Raw genomic sequence first — 20,879 nt, 5'->3', positions numbered from 1 at the left:
GTTAATTCATGATTTAACAATTAGAAATCAAGTTTTTATTCTGATTGTGCCTGGCAATGATTTTCTCGTGAAGAAATATTGATATCGTCATTGAGCCGAAGAATTAAATTACTTGCTTGAAATGACTTGTTTATGTTGGGTTTATAAGGCGAGTGATTATTTTTTCTTGGAGATAATATATCTATTGACAAGTCAAGAATGTTTGGCATATAGGTTGTGGACGATTAAGGATGACAATAGGAGAATCATTTGTGTTGATGTTAGAATATTATTGTGGTTATATGGACCGGCGATTATACAATGGTTAAGGGTATCAGTGGCCATTGACCAACTAACACCTCCACATAAGATGCCACAACACAATTAACATACTACATGACGAAGCGAAAGCATATCCAAATTTGTATGATGTTGCCTAATGCGTTTATACACAAATAAGACATTTTTCTAGATCTTGCTGGAATAAATTACTTAATTATATTTTATGAAGAGTCTTTGTAATATTTTATAACTCAAAGGATATCAAATATTCTGAGTAGCATATGGTTTATTGAGTATTGCAATAACTGGAGTTACCTTCCGCAGTTTTTCTCAAGCACAATTCTGATTGACAGGTGAGATGACATACTCCACTTTTCTAAAACTAGTGTTTGCCACGGCTGTCTGGTGCATTGCCTATGCTGTAGTTGCAGTTCTAATGTCTGTTTGGTTCTTCAATTATGATTATTCCTTCTCCTTGAACTAGTAAATTTCAGGCATATATAATGGTTTTTCACAATTATTATGAAGGTGGCACCTGCAAAAAGGTTATTACTTGGTATTTTATTATTTGGCATTGTTGCAAATGCTCATTAAGTGCTTACAATTAAAGAATATTATAATGATATCCAGGAATAATATTTGATGGTATCACATTTTATTTTATCTACTTCGTGGTAAATCTTGTTGGTAATAGATGAGCATTCAAAGAACATTGCACCCATAACGTACATTTTGTTTCAATAGTATTTGTGGCTGCAGCGAGTTTAAAATTTCACTCATTATTACTTTTTGACCATATACCATACCCATTATTCATGAAATGCATGACATACTTCATCTATTGAAGTGAAACTTGACATAGCTCAAATTGTACACGGTAACTTGGAATATGTTTAAATGTAAAAAAATTGCTCCCATTAGAATATGAATATATACCAACCTGATAGAACAAAAACCCCATGTGAACAAGGGGCTTTCAAACGATAAGTTTGTCATATACTAACTTTTTTTATGATCAATATACTATAAAAGGGAAATCCTAGTGCATAAGGATCCCACCAATTCGGGATCTAGGATCAACGCATATGGTCTGTCTTATGCAAGTTTGGAAGTTGTTTCCGTCACTGAACCTGTTCATCCATGTTGCCAAGAAGCATCCTTAGTTTGGCTCCAAGATGCACCCTTAGTGATCGATTTCTATGATAAGCATATATTAGTTAATTTTAAAGTTGGTATTGTAACCTTTTGCTCTTTGCTAATAAAGGACATACGGGTGGATGTTATTACCATCACACTGTTGTTTGTACTAATCTAAATGATATGCTAAAGATATTAGTGTGTATATTTGACTATTACCTACTTTGCTTTTTCCGTTTCCTTTGATCACGACAAAATTCTGAGCAATGCATAAAGAAAGACTCGTGATCTTTGTGAGTTTATTGTTTGTCCATAGATCAATAACTTGTAATCTGGCCCACAGGTATTAATGTCAGTGAATATATCAGCACAAGTTAAACTTCTGGATTGAAGATTGGTTGAAGTTGGAGTTAAGCCTTTGAAAGGGAAACACTTTATCCTGGTATTGCTTGATTGTTGAAATAATAGTCTCATTGATTTGAGATCCTTTTTTATCTCTCTGTAATATGTGCATCTAACATTTAAAACTTGATTATTATGGCCTCTTTAGGAGTCAGTGTAAATCCATATTCTATCGTTCTTATAAATTTTAAAATGTAATAAAAGTTATAAAGCTGATGCTTGTACATATCTCCAAAGCATGCACAAATAGAAGGATATGATGTAAATAAGCCATTAAATTGTTTTTATTGGTTCAATGAACTTTTGGATTCTTTTCTGGATATTGGTTTCAATGCTTAATTTTTGTGTGATTTATTTTAGGCTTCTACTTGTTGGTTTTTATTTGAAGGATCCAGGCTCCTGTTTCAGATAAATAAACTTTACATCGGATCATTTTTCTTTAGAAGTAGTTCCACCTAAAGAATCGTCTCCCATTGATACATTGTTGTTTTTGGTATCAAGAAATAATTTACAATTTTCACAGTATAGATGTCTTTCATAAGTATCTTGTATTCTGTGGGCCTTGAATATGTTAAATCAGCCTCTAAACAGGTGTTCTATGGATGTCTTTTGTAAGTCATATAATCCATCTGTAAGTCATATATATAATCCAGGTGTTCTTGATTGAGACACTGCTCCAACAGATTATTTTCATGATCACAATTGCATTGCTATAGTTGAAATTATGAATCATTGTGAAAGTTGTTCTGATTTGAATATATTATTGTTTAGATTAACTTAATTAACCAATAAAAAAAATTTCCATTATTTTCAGGCCTCTACCGAAGCCTTCCCCTCGCTTTGCCTTTTCACAAGGATCGGTTAGTCGTATCCCGCGCGTCGCGCTGCTGTTGGTTCGTCGCGCCATGATGGCCGTGACAAGCTTCAGTTGTGCCGTCCAGCGCAGAGGTGACTAGGCTCCCTGCGCACACCGACCATCGGACGCCACATACCTTCGTTGCCAATTACTCGAGGAGTAAGCACTAAAATCTTGTTCCGGTAAGTTCCAAAGACTGTGGTGGACGGCCCCCGCACGTCGCGATCAGCTTGCCCCGCCAAACGGACGGCTCCGATGGCTCCTCGCCCGTCCTTTACGATTTTTTCTTAAAAATGACCGGGTGGAAATCTTCGTCATCGTTCGCTCTCTCACACTCACTTTCTCTGCCCTCTTTTTCTTTTCTTTCCTCTTACTGATTTCGGTGGAAAGAACGGAGGAGCGAAAAAAAGGCGGAGGTCGGTAAAAGGGGCGATTCTTTCTCCGTTTCCTCCTCCTTCCACTCTCTTCAATGCCTTCCTTGTGCGTATTTTATATCAGTTCTCTGACTCGAATTCGTGTGAGATTGTTTCTTCTAGTTTGTTCCTTGATCGCCCTTCTTTGAGCATTTTTCTCTTTGATTCGGCTTCGATTAGTGTCGATTTGCTTCGATCTGGTGTTGTTCTGCTTGAGTTCTCGAGGGTAATCACGTTTGGGTTGGGGAATTAAGGGTTGGTTTGCGGCTGTTGGTGTCTACCGAAACTTCTGATGCTTCTTTTCCTTGCTTTATCGCCACGATCTGCGAACGTCAATTTCGCTTGCTTGATTTCGTATATGCTCCTTCCGTCGGACGTTTTCTTAATCTTTTACTCCTTGTTTCGTTACTCGCAATTATTGGTCCCGAAAACCGTATTTTTCTGCTTGGAATCGGTTCTAGATGATTTTGTCTTCTTGTAGCATCCAATAAGCGCGTGAAGGAAGGTATCTTTGGTAAGAATTGGCGATTCATAATCAGTGCTGGATATCTTGTTGTAATACAATTCGAAGAGAGGTTAGGGTTCTGTTTTGGGTTCAGGGGATCAAGAAAGAGAGGTATTTTCAATGGCCGACCGCAGTCGTGCCTTCTGTATCGAAGAGCTGCCTGCGCATTTAATTCTGGAGATATTGAGCTGTGGGCGTCTAGGTGCTGTCGACCTTGCGTGCTTGGAGACAACTTGTCGAATGTTTAGTGGTGCTCATGGGCTTCTTCCCAACAAATTCCGGTCCATGGTTGAGTTTGCTGCATTCCACATTTGTATGACACACACTATATTTGGTTCTCTCCCACAGAGTGCACGTACAGACCTTCTTGGTCGCTGTCATGGGAATTGGAAGAAGGTTCTGAGGTTCTTGCAGTCTGTGGAGCAGTCTTCCTGCAGTGTCGAGACGTCAGCAGGCAACGTATGACTTCTGTTGATACATAAATTCATCTTGTCTCATAAATTGCTGTTGCTATTATGTGATCAAATTATATACTTGACTGGGATTAGTATACATGTTGAACAACTTGTAAGGCAAATAAGGCTGTTGAATTTTGAAGTGCTGTTGCTAAGTTGTTATACTCTTGAAGACTAGTAAATTGGGCTATGCCAACTTTAATAGAACTCTCGATAATTCATTGACATTTTGTCTTCCATTTGGCATAATAATGCTTGTAGAGACTAAGTCACTCCTTTTTATCCTATATAAACATATTTAGCCTTTGAATTAATTGGTTAACTGTGTTAGCTATATTGGTATTTGCCCATTTTCCCATTGAGATCAACCATAACTTAACTGGATCAGTGTTGATTTCAGTGGACTTCTGTGATCGAAGTGGTCCTGACACCTACCAGTCAATCAGGCTATATCCAACTTGCTCCAGTTGATTTAGCTGATTCACCAATCTTACGATCTCAGTCAATTTTTTGATAATTTCAAAGGGCTTAACCTGCAAGCTAATTGACCTTTATGGATGATTTGAACTGTTGGTAAAAATCTTGGGCCGATTCTGGCTGACATCTTGTCGAACCAATATGGTATCGGTATAGCTGGTGTTATACTGACTTGCACCAGTAAGAGGTGAATTATTCTTCAGCTCTGATGTTTGTGCATTGGCCTTTGTGTGGGCCATGAATGCCCAAACCTCGAGCTTGATATTAGAAATCCAAGTTATGACCTTTGTGATGATTTCTTTGTCATAAGACTTGCAGTATTTTAACTTCAATGCTTTCCATATACGAGACTTGCACCATTTTATCTCCAATGTTTTTCATGTATAAGAGGGTTCTTTCTGAGAGAAAGTTTGCTATATATGTTATAGTTTGTTAGTTTTGTGCCTTCTGAATAAGCACGTCAGATCTGCGTCACCTTTTCGTTCAAATGCATTTTCAATATGCAGATGCAGGTAACCACAGGAAGATATCATACACTCTTGATTCATGACTCGTCTGTGTACTCTTGTGGATCCAGTTTGTGTGGGGTACTTGGTCATGGTCAAGATACAACTCAGTGTGCTGCATTCAGCCGCATTAATTTTCCATCTGCTTCTCATGTCATCCATATCTCAGCTTCTCACAACCATGCAGCATTTGTAACGCAAACTGGAGAGGTAGTCACTCCATGCAATTGATGAACTTACAATAATTATTATTTATGTTTTACTTTATGACCAGACTTTGTCGTTTCTTTTTTAGGTGTTCACTTGTGGTGATAATTCATCATTTTGTTGTGGTCATGGAGAAGTGGGCCGCACCATATTTAGGCCTATTCGCATTGAGGCACTGAAGGGGATACCCTGCAAGCAGGTACATTTCCACTCACCATCATAAAAGTGTCCAAATGTATTGCTATAGATGGGGACATGGTAGTCCACACCTCCCATTTCCAATACTGAAAGATATCTTGTGTTGTGGTCAAATAAGAAGTTCTCTTGCTCTATTTTGTAAGCCACTATGATGAGGAAAACCTAGTATATGAACAATAATAGTTTGTAGGTTAGTGAGGTGAGATAATACTGGGAACTCAGTATTTATTTGACATTATGAAATTACATTTTTGTCATATGTTTACTTTTGTGACTTGCTGAGAAATGGATCCTAATGCTGTTGGTCAATAAGGAAATGAATTGTTATCTTGGAATGGATATATCCTGTGTGCATCATGACAATTTGACTAATGAAGAACAAAGGACATTCTCCAAAATGATCAATTTGGGATGTGCTTTGACCGTTTTTAGCATAGGAATGTGTTGTAGGCTTTAGAGTACCTGCAAAGTCTTTTAAGGATTGGGATTAATGAATGTTCAACTTCATGCAGATTATAGAAATGGATTTAATTGTAAAATAAAAATGTAAATAGAAATAGGAAAAAGAGAAGATAGGAGCTTAGACAGACTGTTTAATTCAGCATATTAAATAGTAGCAATAACAGATATGGAGCCTTATAGCCAGTTGTTGACAATTGATTGAGAAACAAAAACAAAAAAGGAGGTAAAAACTGCCTATTGGATGGCAGCTATTAATGTAAGCATAATTCCATTTTTACAGTACTGCAACTCAAAGGAAAGTTGAGCAAAATCTTTGGTTGATTAAGTGCCTTGATGCCAAAGACTTACTCTTAGTTTTCAATTACACTGTTGGGAAATTCTGATAAAATTTTGGGATTACAAGTTCTTAATTGGCGTATTTTTATTGAGAATTTCTGCTGCCATTGTTTTAAATCCAAGTCCAAGTTGTCACTATATGTATGTATGTGTGTGTGTGTGTGTTTATATATATATATGTGTGTGTGTGTGTTTATGCCTGCATATGAGTTCTTGTGAGGAATTTGCTTCCTATTGAATTTTAGTGTGTCATTTGCTCTGTAACCAGGAGTGTTCCCAAATATTTTATTGGATGTTTAAAAGAATACCTAATCGTGTGATCAAATGGACTATTCTTTTATGAAATTGTTCATTAATTTGTTTTTTCAGGTTGCCACTGGGTTGAGTTTTACAGTGATTCTTACAATGCAAGGCCAAGTTTACACATGTGGGAGCAACACACATGGCCAACTTGGTCATGGTGATACTGTTGACAGGCCAACTCCTAGGAATATTGAATATTTTGAGGGGCTGGGACATGTAGTGCAGATATCTGCTGGTGCAAGTTATACTTTTGCTGTCACTTATGATGGAAGAATTCATTCATTTGGTTCCTGTAACAACTTTTGCCTTGGCCATGGGGATCAACATGATGAACTTGTTCCACGTGTCATCCAGTCATTTAGGAGGAGGAATATTCATATACTACGTGTGTCTGCTGGAGATGAGCATGCAGTGGCACTTGATTCAAGTGGATATGTATGTCTCATTTCTAAATTTTGATAATTGTTGGATTGTAATTCAATGGTGCAGGTTCCTCACTACTTCCATTGATCCCTGAGAATGTTTTTTTCATAAAAATAAATATTTTTACAGGTATATACATGGGGTAGAGGCTACTGCGGCGCCCTAGGCCATGGGGATGAGAATGATAAGACTAGTCCAGAATTGTTGGCCACTCTGAAGGGTCACCTCGCTGTGCAGGTTCTATATATTTGCTTCTTTCCATTCCAGCTATGTTGTAGCAATAGATATCCAAACCTATATGCAAGGAATACTGAGGAGAATATGTTGTTGTCTCAATTGTCAATGTTCGTATACTCAGTAGTAGTTAGAAAGGAACCAATGAAATAGTTGAAAATTTAATAGTATATATCAATTGTCGTGCCCAATATCCTAATAATTGAGCCTTCAAAGCAAACAGTCACTTGATTGTGTCTCAAGGTAAAGTCATCCTGCCAGTGACTTAATGTTTCTGATTACAATTTTTATTTTTGATTTTGTTGTATCATTTATACTTATTAAATTCTGACTCACAGTTTAGAATAAATTTGAAGACTATGCCATGATTTAGCTATTAAAACTGAGATTAATAAAATGTCATGTTTATGGCATACAATTGGTTATTGAACCACCAAATCGCTACTCTGATTTCACAAATTGATTTGGATTTACATTCAGTGAGCATGTCTATCACATCTGTTAAATTTATCATGGATCATGAACACCTGTTTTGGGCATCACTCTAGCACTTCTCTATTACGAATATCTGTCAGTAATCGAGTGATCTATTTGCTATTTTGTTTTCTTTTTTGCTTTAGCTCTTTCATAACAGTATGCAAAAATATTTTTGGAGTGGAATGTACTGAACTCTTCATGTGCCCTTCTAATACTAATAGCTATAGCAAACCAGACATTAGGCACTAGGATATGAAGCCTGATTGAGTTGCTTACCCAGTATTTCACATTTTTGGAGTTTATGTGCTTTTTTTGGCAGTAAAACTAGTTTAGTGACAGTTTTGTTGGCCACTAACACGTGCAGGTGTGTGCAAGGAAAAGAAAAACTTTTGTGCTCACAGATGAAGGTTCAGTTTTCGCCTTTGGGTGGATGGGTTTTGGTAGTTTAGGATTTTCTGATCGAGGAAGCTCTGACAAGGTTATGAAGCCACGAGTCCTCGATAGCTTGAAATCCCACCATGTAACCCAAATCAGCACTGGACTCTACCACACTGTTGGAGTTACTAATAGAGGTCTAGTATTTGGCTTCGGGGACAACGAGAGGGCACAGCTTGGCCATGAAAAGATGCGAGGTTGCTTAAAGCCAACAGAAATAGTTGTTCAGAGGACAATGGATGATATAGCGATTGCAGCACAAAGTGGGTGAAGAGTTTCTTCTCTACGAGGTGCCTATATTCTTACATTTGTTTATCATCTCAATGCATTTTGTTTAGCTTATAACGGAATTGTTCTTTCCTCATAGTATTGTGTCTTAGTCTCTGAATAGTTTGATTGAAGTGTCAAATGTAGAGGTGTCATGGACTATAATAATGTAGTTTGTCAGGGCCCATGTTAAATCATGCGTAAGCAAGTGCAAAATTTGGTATCAGAAATGTAAACCAGTTGTTTTGGCTGTTGATTTGTCATGCGTTATTGGATTGACTGCACGGTGGATTACTCCATCTTGGTGTCTGTATAACATTTTGTGACATGCAAATCCTTAAATGTTCATCCCACCGTATTAGATACAATATTATTGCATGTAATTTTATGTGAGAACTACCATCTTTTTTGTTGAATATTGATCGATAACGTTATGGCAATATAATAATACGTGTAACATGACACGCATACGCGACACATGTGAAGCGTTTCAGTTCTCGTCAACTTTCGACCAGCGTCTGGAACATACGGCGCAACTCCAACGGTAACAATTAATTTAGATCACTGACGTGCTCTTCTTTGTTCAAAATTACAATCCAAAGCTGCGTCAGCGTTGTGGCGCCATATCTCGACCGGTCAATCGACCGGCCACCGGTCCGGTTCAGGATAGAGAACGCGAGATATAGAATGATTGCTATAAAAGGGGTACGCCGCCGCCGTTGCTTCTGGCTTTCTATTACAGTCAGGTCTACCCTCATTTCAAATTCCTCAAAGCCCGCCCTCTTTCTACCTCCCCATCTTTTTCTCCCCCCATTTATTAGCTCAATAAACGAAGCCCTAAAACAAGAAATCTATCGACCGAAGTTGAGCTCTTCTCCCTTCCCTTCTCCTCTTTTCCTTCCACACCCCGTTCATTAGTTCAAGAAACGAAACCTCGATCGAAGGAGAGCGATGGCGACCAACATCGGGATGATGGATTCGGCATACTTCGTGGGCCGGAACGAGATCCTCGCGTGGATCAACTCCACTCTCCAACTCAATCTCTCCAAGGTCGAGGAGGTATGTTATCTACTAACCTTTGTTGTTCGCATGGATCGATCGCAGTGCGTGTCTTGATGACATAGTTTGGTTCGGGGATCGGTGGCGATCGTGGGGTTTCCAGGCCTGTTCCGGGGCCGTGCACTGCCAGCTGATGGACGCTGCGCACCCGGGGATCGTACCGATGCACAAGGTGAACTTTGATGCCAAGAATGAGTACGAGATGATCCAGAACTATAAGGTCCTTCAGGATGTCTTTAATAAGCTCAAGATAACCAAGGTCTTCCATTCTTCTCTCTTCTGTATTTTACTTACTTTTTTTTGTTTTCTTTCTCCTTTTTGGTTGATTGATTTTGAATAAATTGTGCAACATAGGGATTAGACGTTTTGTCCTTTCTTTTATTTATTTACTACCTTGGGATGTTACAGATTGTTCTTGTTGCTACTGTTTGTTGATGATATATTTTTCTGCCACAAGCGATTACTTATATATATATATGTCACAGTATTTTGTGATTGTGCTTAATATGTTTGCCTCTCTCTCTCTCTCTCTCGCTCTCGCTCTCGCTCTCTCACTCTCTGCTATGTGGATCTTCGTGGTCTTTTAATCTGTCGGTGCTTGTGATATTTGGTGGTTCTCTAACGGAAATATATGGGATTTGTTATAGTTAATTATGCATTATATGGGAAACGAATGACAGGATGGTTAGTAGTCCAATTCTTTCGGTTGATACTTCCATGTTGCCTGTATGTTTCCTAAAGTCATGATTGGTTTCGGTGGCTTTTTCTCAAAGCAAGACTTTTCAGATCTTCTGCTGTTCAATTTAGTAAATCAATGAAAACCGATCTTTATATTCTATAGACGGTCACTGAAATAGGTTGCTGGATATAACCTTTTCTTTCACATACAGCACTTTGTAGAGAACTTATGAAACTTCGTTACTGATGAGTGTACAGAGCCATTTTGTAATGAGTTCGCACAATGTAATACTGGATTTTATTTGGAGTACAAACATTAAATGGGAGCATGTGGACCAATTTTTTGTTGGTTCAAAGATCTGATAAATGCTCTTTGTACGATTGCTATTATTGCAAATGTTGGTTCTTCCCTAAGAGAAATCATGATCACTATCGAGTCAAACCAGGCCATTATTATTAAATCAATAGTCTATTTTCAGTTTCACAATAACAAATGTCAGTGAACAGAGCATAATATCACATATTAAGCCTTCTGACATTTTATGGAGCATATTATTCAGTGATCATCTTTTCCCCCTTGTTTTTCATTGTTTCCATGAAGGAGAAATCGCATTGAAGTCAATTGGCTCCATCTTCTTAATAGGTAGAAATGAGAGTATGATAGTTTTTTTGAGAATGCCATTACATATACTAATATTTTAAGACTTCTTGGAGGATTCTCACATTTGAAGCTTGCATAATGTTATAATAAGTGCTGAGATCTATTTTTGGTTTTACGCAATCCAGATTCTTGAATCTCGTGTAATCTTATTACTGGTGTTATGCAATTAAAATTCTTGAATCTCGTGTGTGTGTGTGTGTGTGTGTGTGTGTTTTAAGTGATTGGGGAATTTTAAGAGACTGGATATCTGGAATTAATTAATTAATTTTTTACAGTTGTCATCATGTTCTGTTAAATGAGTTAGATGAGGAATTATGTATGATCTTATATAGGTGGTTCTCGGGACTGCTATTAAACAAAAAGTTCTATTAAATGTTTGGATAGGTCAGCTTTGTATTGATGAAAGGGTCTCTCTTGTCGTCATGTCATTTTCTTTCTAATAAATTGCAATTGAATATGTCCTTTTACCGTCTTGACTTGTCAGCACATTGAAGTAAACAAGCTTGTAAAAGGAAGGCCCCTGGACAATTTGGAGTTTATGCAGTGGATGAAGAGATACTGTGATTCTGTCAATGGTGGTGTTCTGATCAAGTAATTTCTAAATCTTTTTTCCTGCTTATTTACTGTATAACAATTCAACGCTAAACATCCAAACAAAATTTATGTTTAAAATCTAGCTACTCTCGTGCCAAAAGAAAATCAAAAGCTTAATGTTTAAGATGCAGCTACTCACGAGCAACAATCAAAGGCTTAAATCATGCACATGATGGCCCTCTTATCTTATTTTGTTTTACAGCTATAATGCTTTAGAGAGAAGGGATGCTTGCAGAGGTGGAAAAGAAGCAAACAAGAGGTCATCATCGTCTTCTCAATCATCCGTCAGATCGTCATCTGCTGCCATTAAAACTCAAGCCTCCCATGCTACAAAAAAGAATGATGGGCATGTTGCAAATGGATCGCATAGGACCATAAAACCTGCCACTAGTTCTGTTGCTCATGCTTATGATGAACAGGTTAGTTATTAGATAAATAATTCAGCATTGTTTTCCCCCAGAATATTTAAATGTCCAAGGCCTAAACACTACACAAAATGCAGATCACTGAGCTGAAGCTTTTTGTGGATAGCCTTGAGAAGGAAAGGGACTTCTACTTTGGTAAATTGAGGGACATTGAAATTTTATGCCAGAACCCTGAGATAGAGCACTTGCCTGTAAGTATACTTTTCCTGTCAGCATTGAAATAGGCTATTTGACGAGGACAGATTAGATGAAAGAAGAAATATAGTAATACCACATTGGAATGCAGATTGTTTGTGCAATTCAGAAGATACTGTATGCTGCAGATGATAGCTCATCTGTCGTGGCAGAAGCACAAGCCATGATAGCACAGCAACGGATCGAACCACCGCCACTCAGCCCTATCCTTGAGACGTCAGAAGAAAAACCAAAGCAAGAAGTGCAGAAGAGAAAGGATATCTCCACCCTTGAGTTTGATGCGGCGGCCCATTCGACGCTGTCCCCACGGCAGAGGCTCTCTGACATCTCGGATGTGCACTACTGTGGATCACCACTTACCAACTACTGAGAAATTTTCGAGTTCAAAGCACGTCCATCAACTAAACCGGTCCATTTTCCTTGGGTGCTTGCTTGTGAAGTTACATGCTTGGCTCAGCCACTTTGCTCCTTATCTTAACCAGGTCTCCGGAGCAACGGAGCGTTGCCCATGAAATGGAATCTCATATGCATTACCTGATATGAGATTTGGTGCTCACTGTAAGCTGTTATTCTTTCTTCTGTTTCTCCGGACACAATATTGAGCAGAAATTGCTTTGGACTCCTAAACAAGTTGTTCTGTCTAATATTTTAATGGTTAACATAACCTCCCCATGCAAGTTGATCCGTCTATTATTTTACCGGTAATTTTGGAAGTGTTTGAGATGATAGCAACAGGTAACTGCAATAGTTGCATTGATTAGGTTTTCGCCTTTATCTGCCCATAAATCAGGCATACAGTTAACATTTTTGGGTAAAGATCTGTTTGTCGCGTTGAAATGGTGGCTGATAGTAAGGAAATCAGATTTGGGGCCGTCTTTATTAGTTTAATTAGAGAATCTTGACATAAAAGCTCGAGAGAATACTAGAAAATTTATAAAAAGATGGTCATTTTATTAATAACCTTTGGAGGGTATTTAGGTCATTTTATCTAAGATACAAAACGATATCAATAAAAATATATTTACATTTAGAAATATATTATTTGATTATTATATTTAGCTTTAAATTTTCGTGTAGTCAATTTATATTAGCAGCACATTAAGATTTGAAACTTGACTTGTGTGCATCAACATGACAAAAAGAAATACGAGAGAGTCAATTATCCCGAATCTGTCACATTAACAAAGAATATTTTGATAATATTTTGTCGATTTTTATTATTTCCTCTTTAAAAGCCATGATTTAATCTTCTTTCCATCTTCACACTTTAATTTTCCATTTAGGAGACTAGAGGTGACTTCTTTCTCATGCAAACTTGATAGGATTGAACTTTTAACTGCGAGTTGTCGGAATGTGAAATTTAAACGAAGTCAAACTATAAAATTATTTGATAGAAAAGGTTTCGGAAGAACATAAACAGTAGCCTAAGATTATATTTTGACCACACACGTATTGGAAGGTCGAGAGCTTCGAAGTGCAAGGTTGAAGGTCGTGCACGTTTCGTGTGGCTTGAGCTGGCGAAGCCCGACCAACAATGGGACAAGCCCGAGTAGAACCTACTCGCATGATGTGTTTGTTCAAGATAAAACAATATGTAGGGCACTAGACACGAGTAAAACGAAAACCAAAGACAAAAAAAATCATATAAAGAACTAAATGCAACAACGTTATAAGATCTGATTATTTAGGTAATTCGTACGAAATCAGAGTGAGGAGAAAAGCAATCAACATATTCAAACATTGTTGGGAGTAGGGAAAAATGGAAGGAGAGAATCCTCGAAGTTAGTCGGTACAAATGATATGTACGAAGACTGTCCTTTATCAAGTGGTAATTATCGAAATATAACTGTTAACAACTTATAACGGTTGGATTTCAATCGTTACCGATACGAGGAATGAGATTACCCTCTTTTAAATGGTCTAAGTTGATCATTTGAATCAGAGGAAAGGGTTTTTAAACCTTTTCCTTGCCCTCTCTCAACTCGTATCACTCTCTCAAACTCATTATCATCCACATCTAACAATTTAAATCATTTCTTTATAGACAATTCAATATTAACGGAAGAACGGTTTAGTATTCTTTTCTAATTTAATTTAATTTTACTAAAATTATATAATTTATATTTACTTCCAACTTACAAACTCTAATATAATTTTTTTTTCTATTTTCAAGTATTTTTGGAGCTATTTTTTATTTAATTTTTAGTATATCATCAGTACACCTTGGTACATACCATACTGACCATTAGTCGATATACTAGTACATACTGAAATTGTAAATCTTACTTTTAAAAGTCCATTCTCTTTTATCTGTAAAAAAAAATTAATTCTAGTTATATTTAGGGAGTTAGCTCAAACCTTAGGCGAGGTAAGTTGGATCATTCATTTCTCCTTCGCCACGATGACCTTGGGGTCGGGGTTGATTGTGTCTACTCTTAATTCGACCTATTGCATGACTTCTTATGTTTGCTCGAGATCATTGCCTCGATGGCGATATATTAATTGACCATTTAAAGTACCTATGATATAGTTACCAATGGTTTCTCTATCAATGACTAGAAGTGTTAAGAGGTCTTTAACCTCATTATGAAGGTCTATATTATGATTAATGGATGGGCATATAACATGCCTTGAATTTTGCTCGTGGATCGAGTGACGAAGTTTACGAGTATTTCTTCCTCTCCTTGCCTAAGTTCAAGGAGCGTTGCCTCTAATGGTCGTAGGTGTACATTCCCAAGTAAGTGAAGTTTGAACTCCTTCATGAGCTGCACAAAAAACTAAAGGAAATTAGTTTTAGGCGAGCATACCATTCTCATGTTGGGCCTCTTAACGTGATTGAGAATGTACAATATATTAAAGTGTTTGAACCATACAATGACATTTGGGTATGAAAAGTTGCAGTATGCTCCATCGAGTCGGTTGTCATTGAATGTCTCCAAGGATGAGAGGTGGAAGTTCGATTTGGTTCCTCTTAGATTTTTGGGTGAACGACGATCGACTTGAGGTGGGGTCGACCAATGCTTCCATTTTTCATTATTGGAACTCTCATTGCATCTCCTCCAAACATCAGTCCATCTATTGTAGTTGGATCTATAGAAAATCCTCCATCTACTCCACTAATTGGGTCTTGGATTCAGGTAGGATAGGGTGGTGGTGTTGTCCGCTAAATTCCATGGTTGGGGACCTAAGTACCTCCTCGACTAGTAGTTTGACAGGTCTAAGGTACTCTTGGGATGTCGGCATTACACTAGGTCGAGAAACCTTAATGAGGGCTAGTGGTTGAGCTAGTGGCATCATTTGCTAGGTTAATTGTGGCAAAAGTGAAGCGACAACTTATATCATATCTACTAACATATGTACTTGCTAAGTGAGATTTAAGAACACCTCGATGAGAATGAGTAGATAGCTCGAGTCATTCCTAAGGGTGAGAGACTCAGGTTATTAAACATATACTAATATTACATCGACATTTGCGTTGAGGTGGACATGCCTATGTGCGGAAAGGGTGGTTGTTGCTCCCCTTAGGTGAAAGTATGGTGAGTCGAGTGCAAAGCCTATTCACTTGAGCGTTCATTGAGAGGGTCGACTAACAAGTATTCCTACGATATCGAGCCCTCCTTCTAATACCAAAATATTACGAGAACAAGTCGTTGTCATCTTGATCAGCTCGACATGATCCAGAACCATATGCATAAGGTTGTTTGAGGTACCTCCGAGATGAAAGCATCGAGCTCCCAAGGTGTCATCTATATAAAGATCGAGATCGGAAGAGGTTTTCCGATCCGATCCCTTCAACCCCCAAGTTAATAACCCGAGATATACGAGTACGGATGTGAGTAATAAAAAATATGATCCCCCTATTTCATTGTGTTGAAGATGAGCTTTTATACTTGATCATAAAGAAATAAAATATTACATGAGATATTCTAAAATGAGGTATCATCTAACCGCTTTCGACAATCTCTCCTTAAACTTTTATCCATGCGAGCGACAAGGGGGGGGGGACAACCCATAATCGTCTGCCTTGGACTCTTATCCACAAGGGCATATAGGTGTTGGGTTGTCTTCGTCTTCTACTTCCACTTGAGACACCATGTGGAGGCCACGTGTCAGATGACATGGAGGCCACGTGATGGATTATAATTGATTGATGATGTTTTCTCAATCAAGTATCATCCCATTGGAAGGTTTTAAAAAAAATCATATTTAACACAGATAAAAAGGTTTAACACATGTCGACATAGTTGTTACTCGATAACTACGTAGATGCAGAGCAACATAGGCGGGCGACAATGGAGGGAGCGATAGGAACTCCAACAACAACCCTAATTTCGGATGAAGGCTAGGATCCACCCAACAAGTTAGTGGTGTGGCGACCACTATCTTCATTGTAGACATCGCAGCGACCATCACTAACTGCGTCGACGCCACCATCCACCACCATCGATGATATTCATCATCGAATATTAAAATTATTTTTTTACTTTTTATTTTTATATTTTTTTGATAAAACTAATGTCGTTAGAGTAAATGGACTTAAATATTTCACTTTCATAATTATAGGGATATCAACGTACCTTTTTAAAATACAGAGATTAAAATACTAAATGTAACTAAATAAAAAAAAATACATATCTGGCATGTGTCTGATCGTGGCCGAGATGGATGTATGTATCCGTCCAAAGATTTGCGCTAAAGATTTGCTCGACTTGTACCATCGACGCTCGTGTCTTTGCATTTCATTTTAAGGGTTGTGTGGAGTTTGTGTGGAGGTCATGAGGCTTCGCATGGGTTCTCGTGTCTCCGCATGCATACGTTTGGTTCGAAGGAGAAACGTAGATGCTTGGGTTTGATGAAAAGGGGACGATTTCGATGGAGAGCCCACGATTGCTTGCTGCGAATAACGTGTTCAGTAAAAATCTCTTACTCAGTTTCTCTATTAAATAATTTCCCCATCTAAGTCTGAAAACACAATAATATTATCAATCCAAAGAAAAATAAACTTGCATGTATTCGCCTTTTTTTTTTTTTTTGTCACTTGCTTGTACTAGCATATCAGTAACCCTTTAAATTCAAATACACTTAATATACACTTAATATCTTCTGATGAGTTAATTATATATTTTTTTATGTAATTAATTATTCTTAACATTTCGATTTTCATATCTTCAAAAGTTATATTATGATCCCTATACTTATAAAAATAAAACATTTAATTCTATTTCTCCTTACGTCATCGATTCTACTAGTAAAAAATACTGTACAGCTCGATGATAAATCAAAGTGAGACAGAGAGTCAGCACGTGCTCAATAATAAACTGTATATTATTTTCGTTAACAGAATCTATGATGTGAAAAAAAATGAGATTAGATGTCTAACTTTCGAGTATAGGAATCCTAATACAATTTTTGAGAGTATAAAGATCGAGATATAACTAATTACAGAAGATAATTTATAATTAATTATATTATAAAATATGACTTTCATATCCCAATTGAACTTTGCCTATTAAATGCATGCCTAGGTTTCGAATAATCAAACTTCCAAACATATGAAAAAAATAATAATTATCATATATAAAAAATGCTCCTCGACATCTAATGAACAACTGAAAAGGACAGCATAATAGCAGCATCTTGGTCATGAACACAATACTCATCTCTTTTGCAAAATTTGATTTGTACAGTAATAAGAGTAAGACGATCATTCAGGAACATCAACCAGAAAAGCTTTTCTACTGTTTGCAAGCCAGCTTTAAATAACAGGTAAGTCTCCCGGTACCCTACACATGCATGGTAGGGAGCAATCGATGTCATATGTACACCTCAAGATATTGCAGTATCTTCGATAGAACAGTAAACAAGACACATTGTTCTCATATGTACACCTCAAGATATTGCTTCTGATGCACAACAAGCCAAAGTGTGCCAAGGGTTCAAAGCTCATAAGCTGGAAACCTTGATTCGGAAGGTCTGATCATGTCCAAAAAGAGATGTGCCATGCCAGCCTGCCCTTCAAACATAGAATATGGTCGATCACCGCTGTGCATTCTCCCATCTGCAATCAGCTGGTTAGCTCTGTCTAGGAGGAAGCAAGCAAATGCTTTAGCTCGATACAAGTACTCGACCCTCCCAGTTAGCCGATATAGTGAGAGGAACACGTAAGTGTTCCCGCTTATACCATGGCAAATGCCAACTCTCTTCAGCAGGCCTCTGCTCCAGACGACCTTAGCAGCCTCCTCTGCAGCACCCAAAATCTGCTCATCCTGGAAGACCTGGATGCGCCAGTTGTATCAGAGAATTAGCTTCTTACTCTTTTGCAATAAAGGCAGGTTCAGCAAAGGATTAAGTCAAGACAAGAAAGGCACCACCACCTGAGAAGCTTTAATAAGGGTCAGAGCAACACCAGGGGCACCATGGCACCAATGCACAAGGCGGTCCGAATTAGAGCCCTGGCTCGATGGGTAATTCCCACTTGGGAAGCGGTGATTTATCATGTAGCTGAGTGTACTTTTAATGCATTCCTTATCTTCTGGCTTCAGTTCCATATCCATCAGGACGTGCATGATTCCTGCAAGCCCATGAGCAGCACCCCAGTATTTCTTTCCATGCCACTCGTACATCAGCGGGCAGCTGCTTTTGTTGGATAATCTTTTGCCATCCAAGATGATTTCTTTTGCTACTGGACTCTGTCATAGTATACAAGATGTTATCTCTACCGTATTTTTCTTACAGATGATGCACAGGGAAGCAATACAGCCAACAATTCACCATGTGAGTTGAAGGGATTGTACTCTCGCCTATGTGTTTATTTAGGAAAGAACATGCCCACAAGTACCCAACTTTTCCATATAAAAGTTCATTAGGAACATCTCGCATCTTTATCTGCTTGAAAAAGGTAACCAAGTTACTGAAAGAACATGAGTGAGAACACAATACCCATCATGCAGGATTATATCTAGTAAAAATGAAGAGTGCTATAGCAAAAAGAATAAATGTACAAGAAACAAACTAAGATGATTCTGTCAATGTTAATACTGGCTAATGTGTTTGTAGGAACAGGAACCAGTAAGATGAATACGGAAATAGCCATATAACAGAACGAAAGACAACAAGGATGATTTTGCAGTCCATATGTTCAGTCAATCTGTTATAGAACTCATTTATTCAAATCAAGACAATTCAGAGAATTTGAAAATATTCTACATAGGACCATCTCGAATGATTTTGGGATTGATTGGCACCTGATCTTAGTTGAATGTCTCAGAAAAATAGATTCACAAGAAATTAAAGAGTTCAAACACGGAGATGGGCATATCAAATATCAAGTATCAACAATGCTGGCGTCTTATCTTGCAAGTTACTCTACATATTTGAGCACAGTCAGATTGTAAAAATATTTTGTCCATCATTAAAATGAAAAAGAACATGTTTTATTCTCTTTACTTCTCCTCAAGAAGGAAGAAGGGAAGAAGCCAACACTAGAGTGACAACATTAATTTCTCAAACAGTATATGAACACACCTTAAAGGAACAATACACTTTTACCAATTGCTGAACTTGCACAATGATCTGTCTCACAATGAGATAAAAGTACCACCTAAAATTTATGGAATTACCAATTTCATTACCTCCCTGAATGAGCTCAAATAATGGTTGAGGAGCACATTGTCTCCAGCTTGCTTTGCGACGACAGCTCCAAGAGCACACACTCCCGCACGCCCACATATGAACGTCACATGCCTACTCCAAACCAAATCCACGCTCAAACCAATCAAGCAACCATTATGGACGAAACAAGACCTGAATGTAAAATAGCATCTACCGTGACCCAGCCGAAACAGAATCGCAAGCCCTTATGATCTCGCCACAGAGGCTGAGATCACTTAGGTTGTTGGTGACCTGGTACGCCTTGAAGAGCAAGAAAGCCGTTCCAAGAGCACCCGTGTAGAGGGTGAAATCCTTAACTCGCCGCCCATTGCGCAGCCACGTCTCCTTCACAACCTGTAACAAGCAATAACAAACAACTTGTAAGCACCACCAAAAGCTACCTTTCCAGAGATAATTAACATTGTCAGCTACTAGGAAGCAGGTAAACCTCTGAATAGTCCTAACTGAGCCAAAGCATGCAAGAAAGCGAGCAACGAAAGAACGCGACCTTCTCCTTGAGATCGAGTGCAGCTCTTAGAAACTTGTCGGCTAATTTGGTGTCGGGAAGGCAGAGGAGGCTGTGGAGAGTGGATTGAGCAACCGCACCTTCCTGTTCTTCCACGAAATCGGGCATCTCATTTGGGAAGTAGCGATCAGCCATCCCTTCGGCAGCGACACTTTCAGGGAAAGGGAGATTTGTGGAACGAGCGGCGGCGATTCACTTTGTCCGTCGCGTATTTATGATTATTATTGGGGAAGAGGCAACGTTGTGTGACCGTCGTGGCATCTATTATGATGCTCCACCTGGGCCTGTAAACTCAACTTATGAGGATCGTGAGATAGATGATGAACGGCTCATGATCCTCAAGTCGATGCGAACTGAAGAGTTCATAATTGCACATAAAAACTAATACCTTAAATCACCATTTTGCTGTAGCCATTCATTGAAGATGAGAATATTGCAATAGACAATGGGTGCTTTTAGAACACACCATATTGTAAATATAAATTAATATTTAGTAAATTATTTTAAATAATATTTGACCTACTATATTGGAAATATTCAAATATACATTGGAATTTCATGAGCTAGCATCAGCATTTCATTATTTATATGATGTTAATATATTTTTTTTAATTTTTAAAAATTAATATAATTTATATTTTTATAAAGATTATTTTTTATATTTATTTTTAAAAAATATTATATATATTTATATGATTATTTTTTATTTATCATATATTTGGATAATATGAAATTTT

General features: G+C 37.8%; 3 protein-coding genes across 7 annotated transcripts; 2 read left to right on the top strand and 1 right to left on the bottom strand.

Moving 5' to 3' along the window:
* Positions 1 to 2,977: 2,977 nt before the first annotated feature.
* On the top strand, positions 2,978 to 8,610 carry LOC135583114 (PH, RCC1 and FYVE domains-containing protein 1-like). Of its 3 annotated transcripts, none has more exons than XM_065151293.1 (8): positions 2,978 to 3,136; positions 3,551 to 3,583; positions 3,669 to 4,033; positions 5,013 to 5,222; positions 5,308 to 5,418; positions 6,585 to 6,953; positions 7,071 to 7,178; positions 8,017 to 8,610. In XM_065151293.1, the coding sequence occupies exons 3-8, from the start codon at positions 3,695 to 3,697 to the stop codon at positions 8,356 to 8,358; spliced, it is 1,479 nt and encodes a 492-aa protein (XP_065007365.1). In that variant the 5' UTR covers positions 2,978 to 3,136; positions 3,551 to 3,583; positions 3,669 to 3,694; the 3' UTR covers positions 8,359 to 8,610. The 3 variants fall into 3 exon arrangements, with proteins under 3 accessions (XP_065007365.1, XP_009400285.2, XP_065007366.1); XM_009402010.3 differs by having other exon boundaries at positions 3,020 to 3,072; XM_065151294.1 differs by lacking the exon at positions 3,551 to 3,583 and having other exon boundaries at positions 3,055 to 3,072.
* Positions 8,611 to 8,977: 367 nt separating this feature from the next.
* Positions 8,978 to 12,654, top strand: LOC103984505 (microtubule-associated protein RP/EB family member 1C). 2 transcript variants are annotated; one of them, XM_018825995.2, is made up of 7 exons: positions 8,978 to 9,413; positions 9,517 to 9,672; positions 11,237 to 11,343; positions 11,549 to 11,765; positions 11,849 to 11,962; positions 12,058 to 12,358; positions 12,449 to 12,654. In XM_018825995.2, the coding sequence occupies exons 1-6, from the start codon at positions 9,306 to 9,308 to the stop codon at positions 12,334 to 12,336; spliced, it is 981 nt and encodes a 326-aa protein (XP_018681540.1). In that variant the 5' UTR covers positions 8,978 to 9,305; the 3' UTR covers positions 12,337 to 12,358; positions 12,449 to 12,654. The 2 variants fall into 2 exon arrangements, with proteins under 2 accessions (XP_018681540.1, XP_009400287.1); XM_009402012.3 differs by having other exon boundaries at positions 12,058 to 12,654.
* A 4,949-nt stretch (positions 12,655 to 17,603) lies between these two features.
* LOC103984506 (lanC-like protein GCL2) lies at positions 17,604 to 20,353 on the bottom strand. Of its 2 annotated transcripts, none has more exons than XM_065151264.1 (6): positions 20,125 to 20,353; positions 19,792 to 19,970; positions 19,598 to 19,709; positions 18,738 to 18,851; positions 18,338 to 18,655; positions 17,604 to 18,241 (listed from the first exon to the last, which is right to left on the bottom strand). In XM_065151264.1, exons 1-6 carry the CDS (start codon positions 20,275 to 20,277, stop codon positions 17,903 to 17,905), a joined length of 1,215 nt encoding a protein of 404 aa, XP_065007336.1. In that variant the 5' UTR covers positions 20,278 to 20,353; the 3' UTR covers positions 17,604 to 17,902. The 2 variants fall into 2 exon arrangements, with proteins under 2 accessions (XP_065007336.1, XP_009400288.2); XM_009402013.3 differs by having other exon boundaries at positions 18,341 to 18,655.
* Positions 20,354 to 20,879: the final 526 nt, after the last annotated feature.

This window comes from Musa acuminata, chromosome BXJ3-5 (genome assembly GCF_036884655.1).
Source record: "Musa acuminata AAA Group cultivar baxijiao chromosome BXJ3-5, Cavendish_Baxijiao_AAA, whole genome shotgun sequence".
Taxonomy (NCBI): Eukaryota; Viridiplantae; Streptophyta; class Magnoliopsida; order Zingiberales; family Musaceae; genus Musa; species Musa acuminata.
The sequence above is the reverse complement of the archived record's forward strand: the minus strand, read 5'-3'. Positions and strand labels throughout refer to the sequence as shown.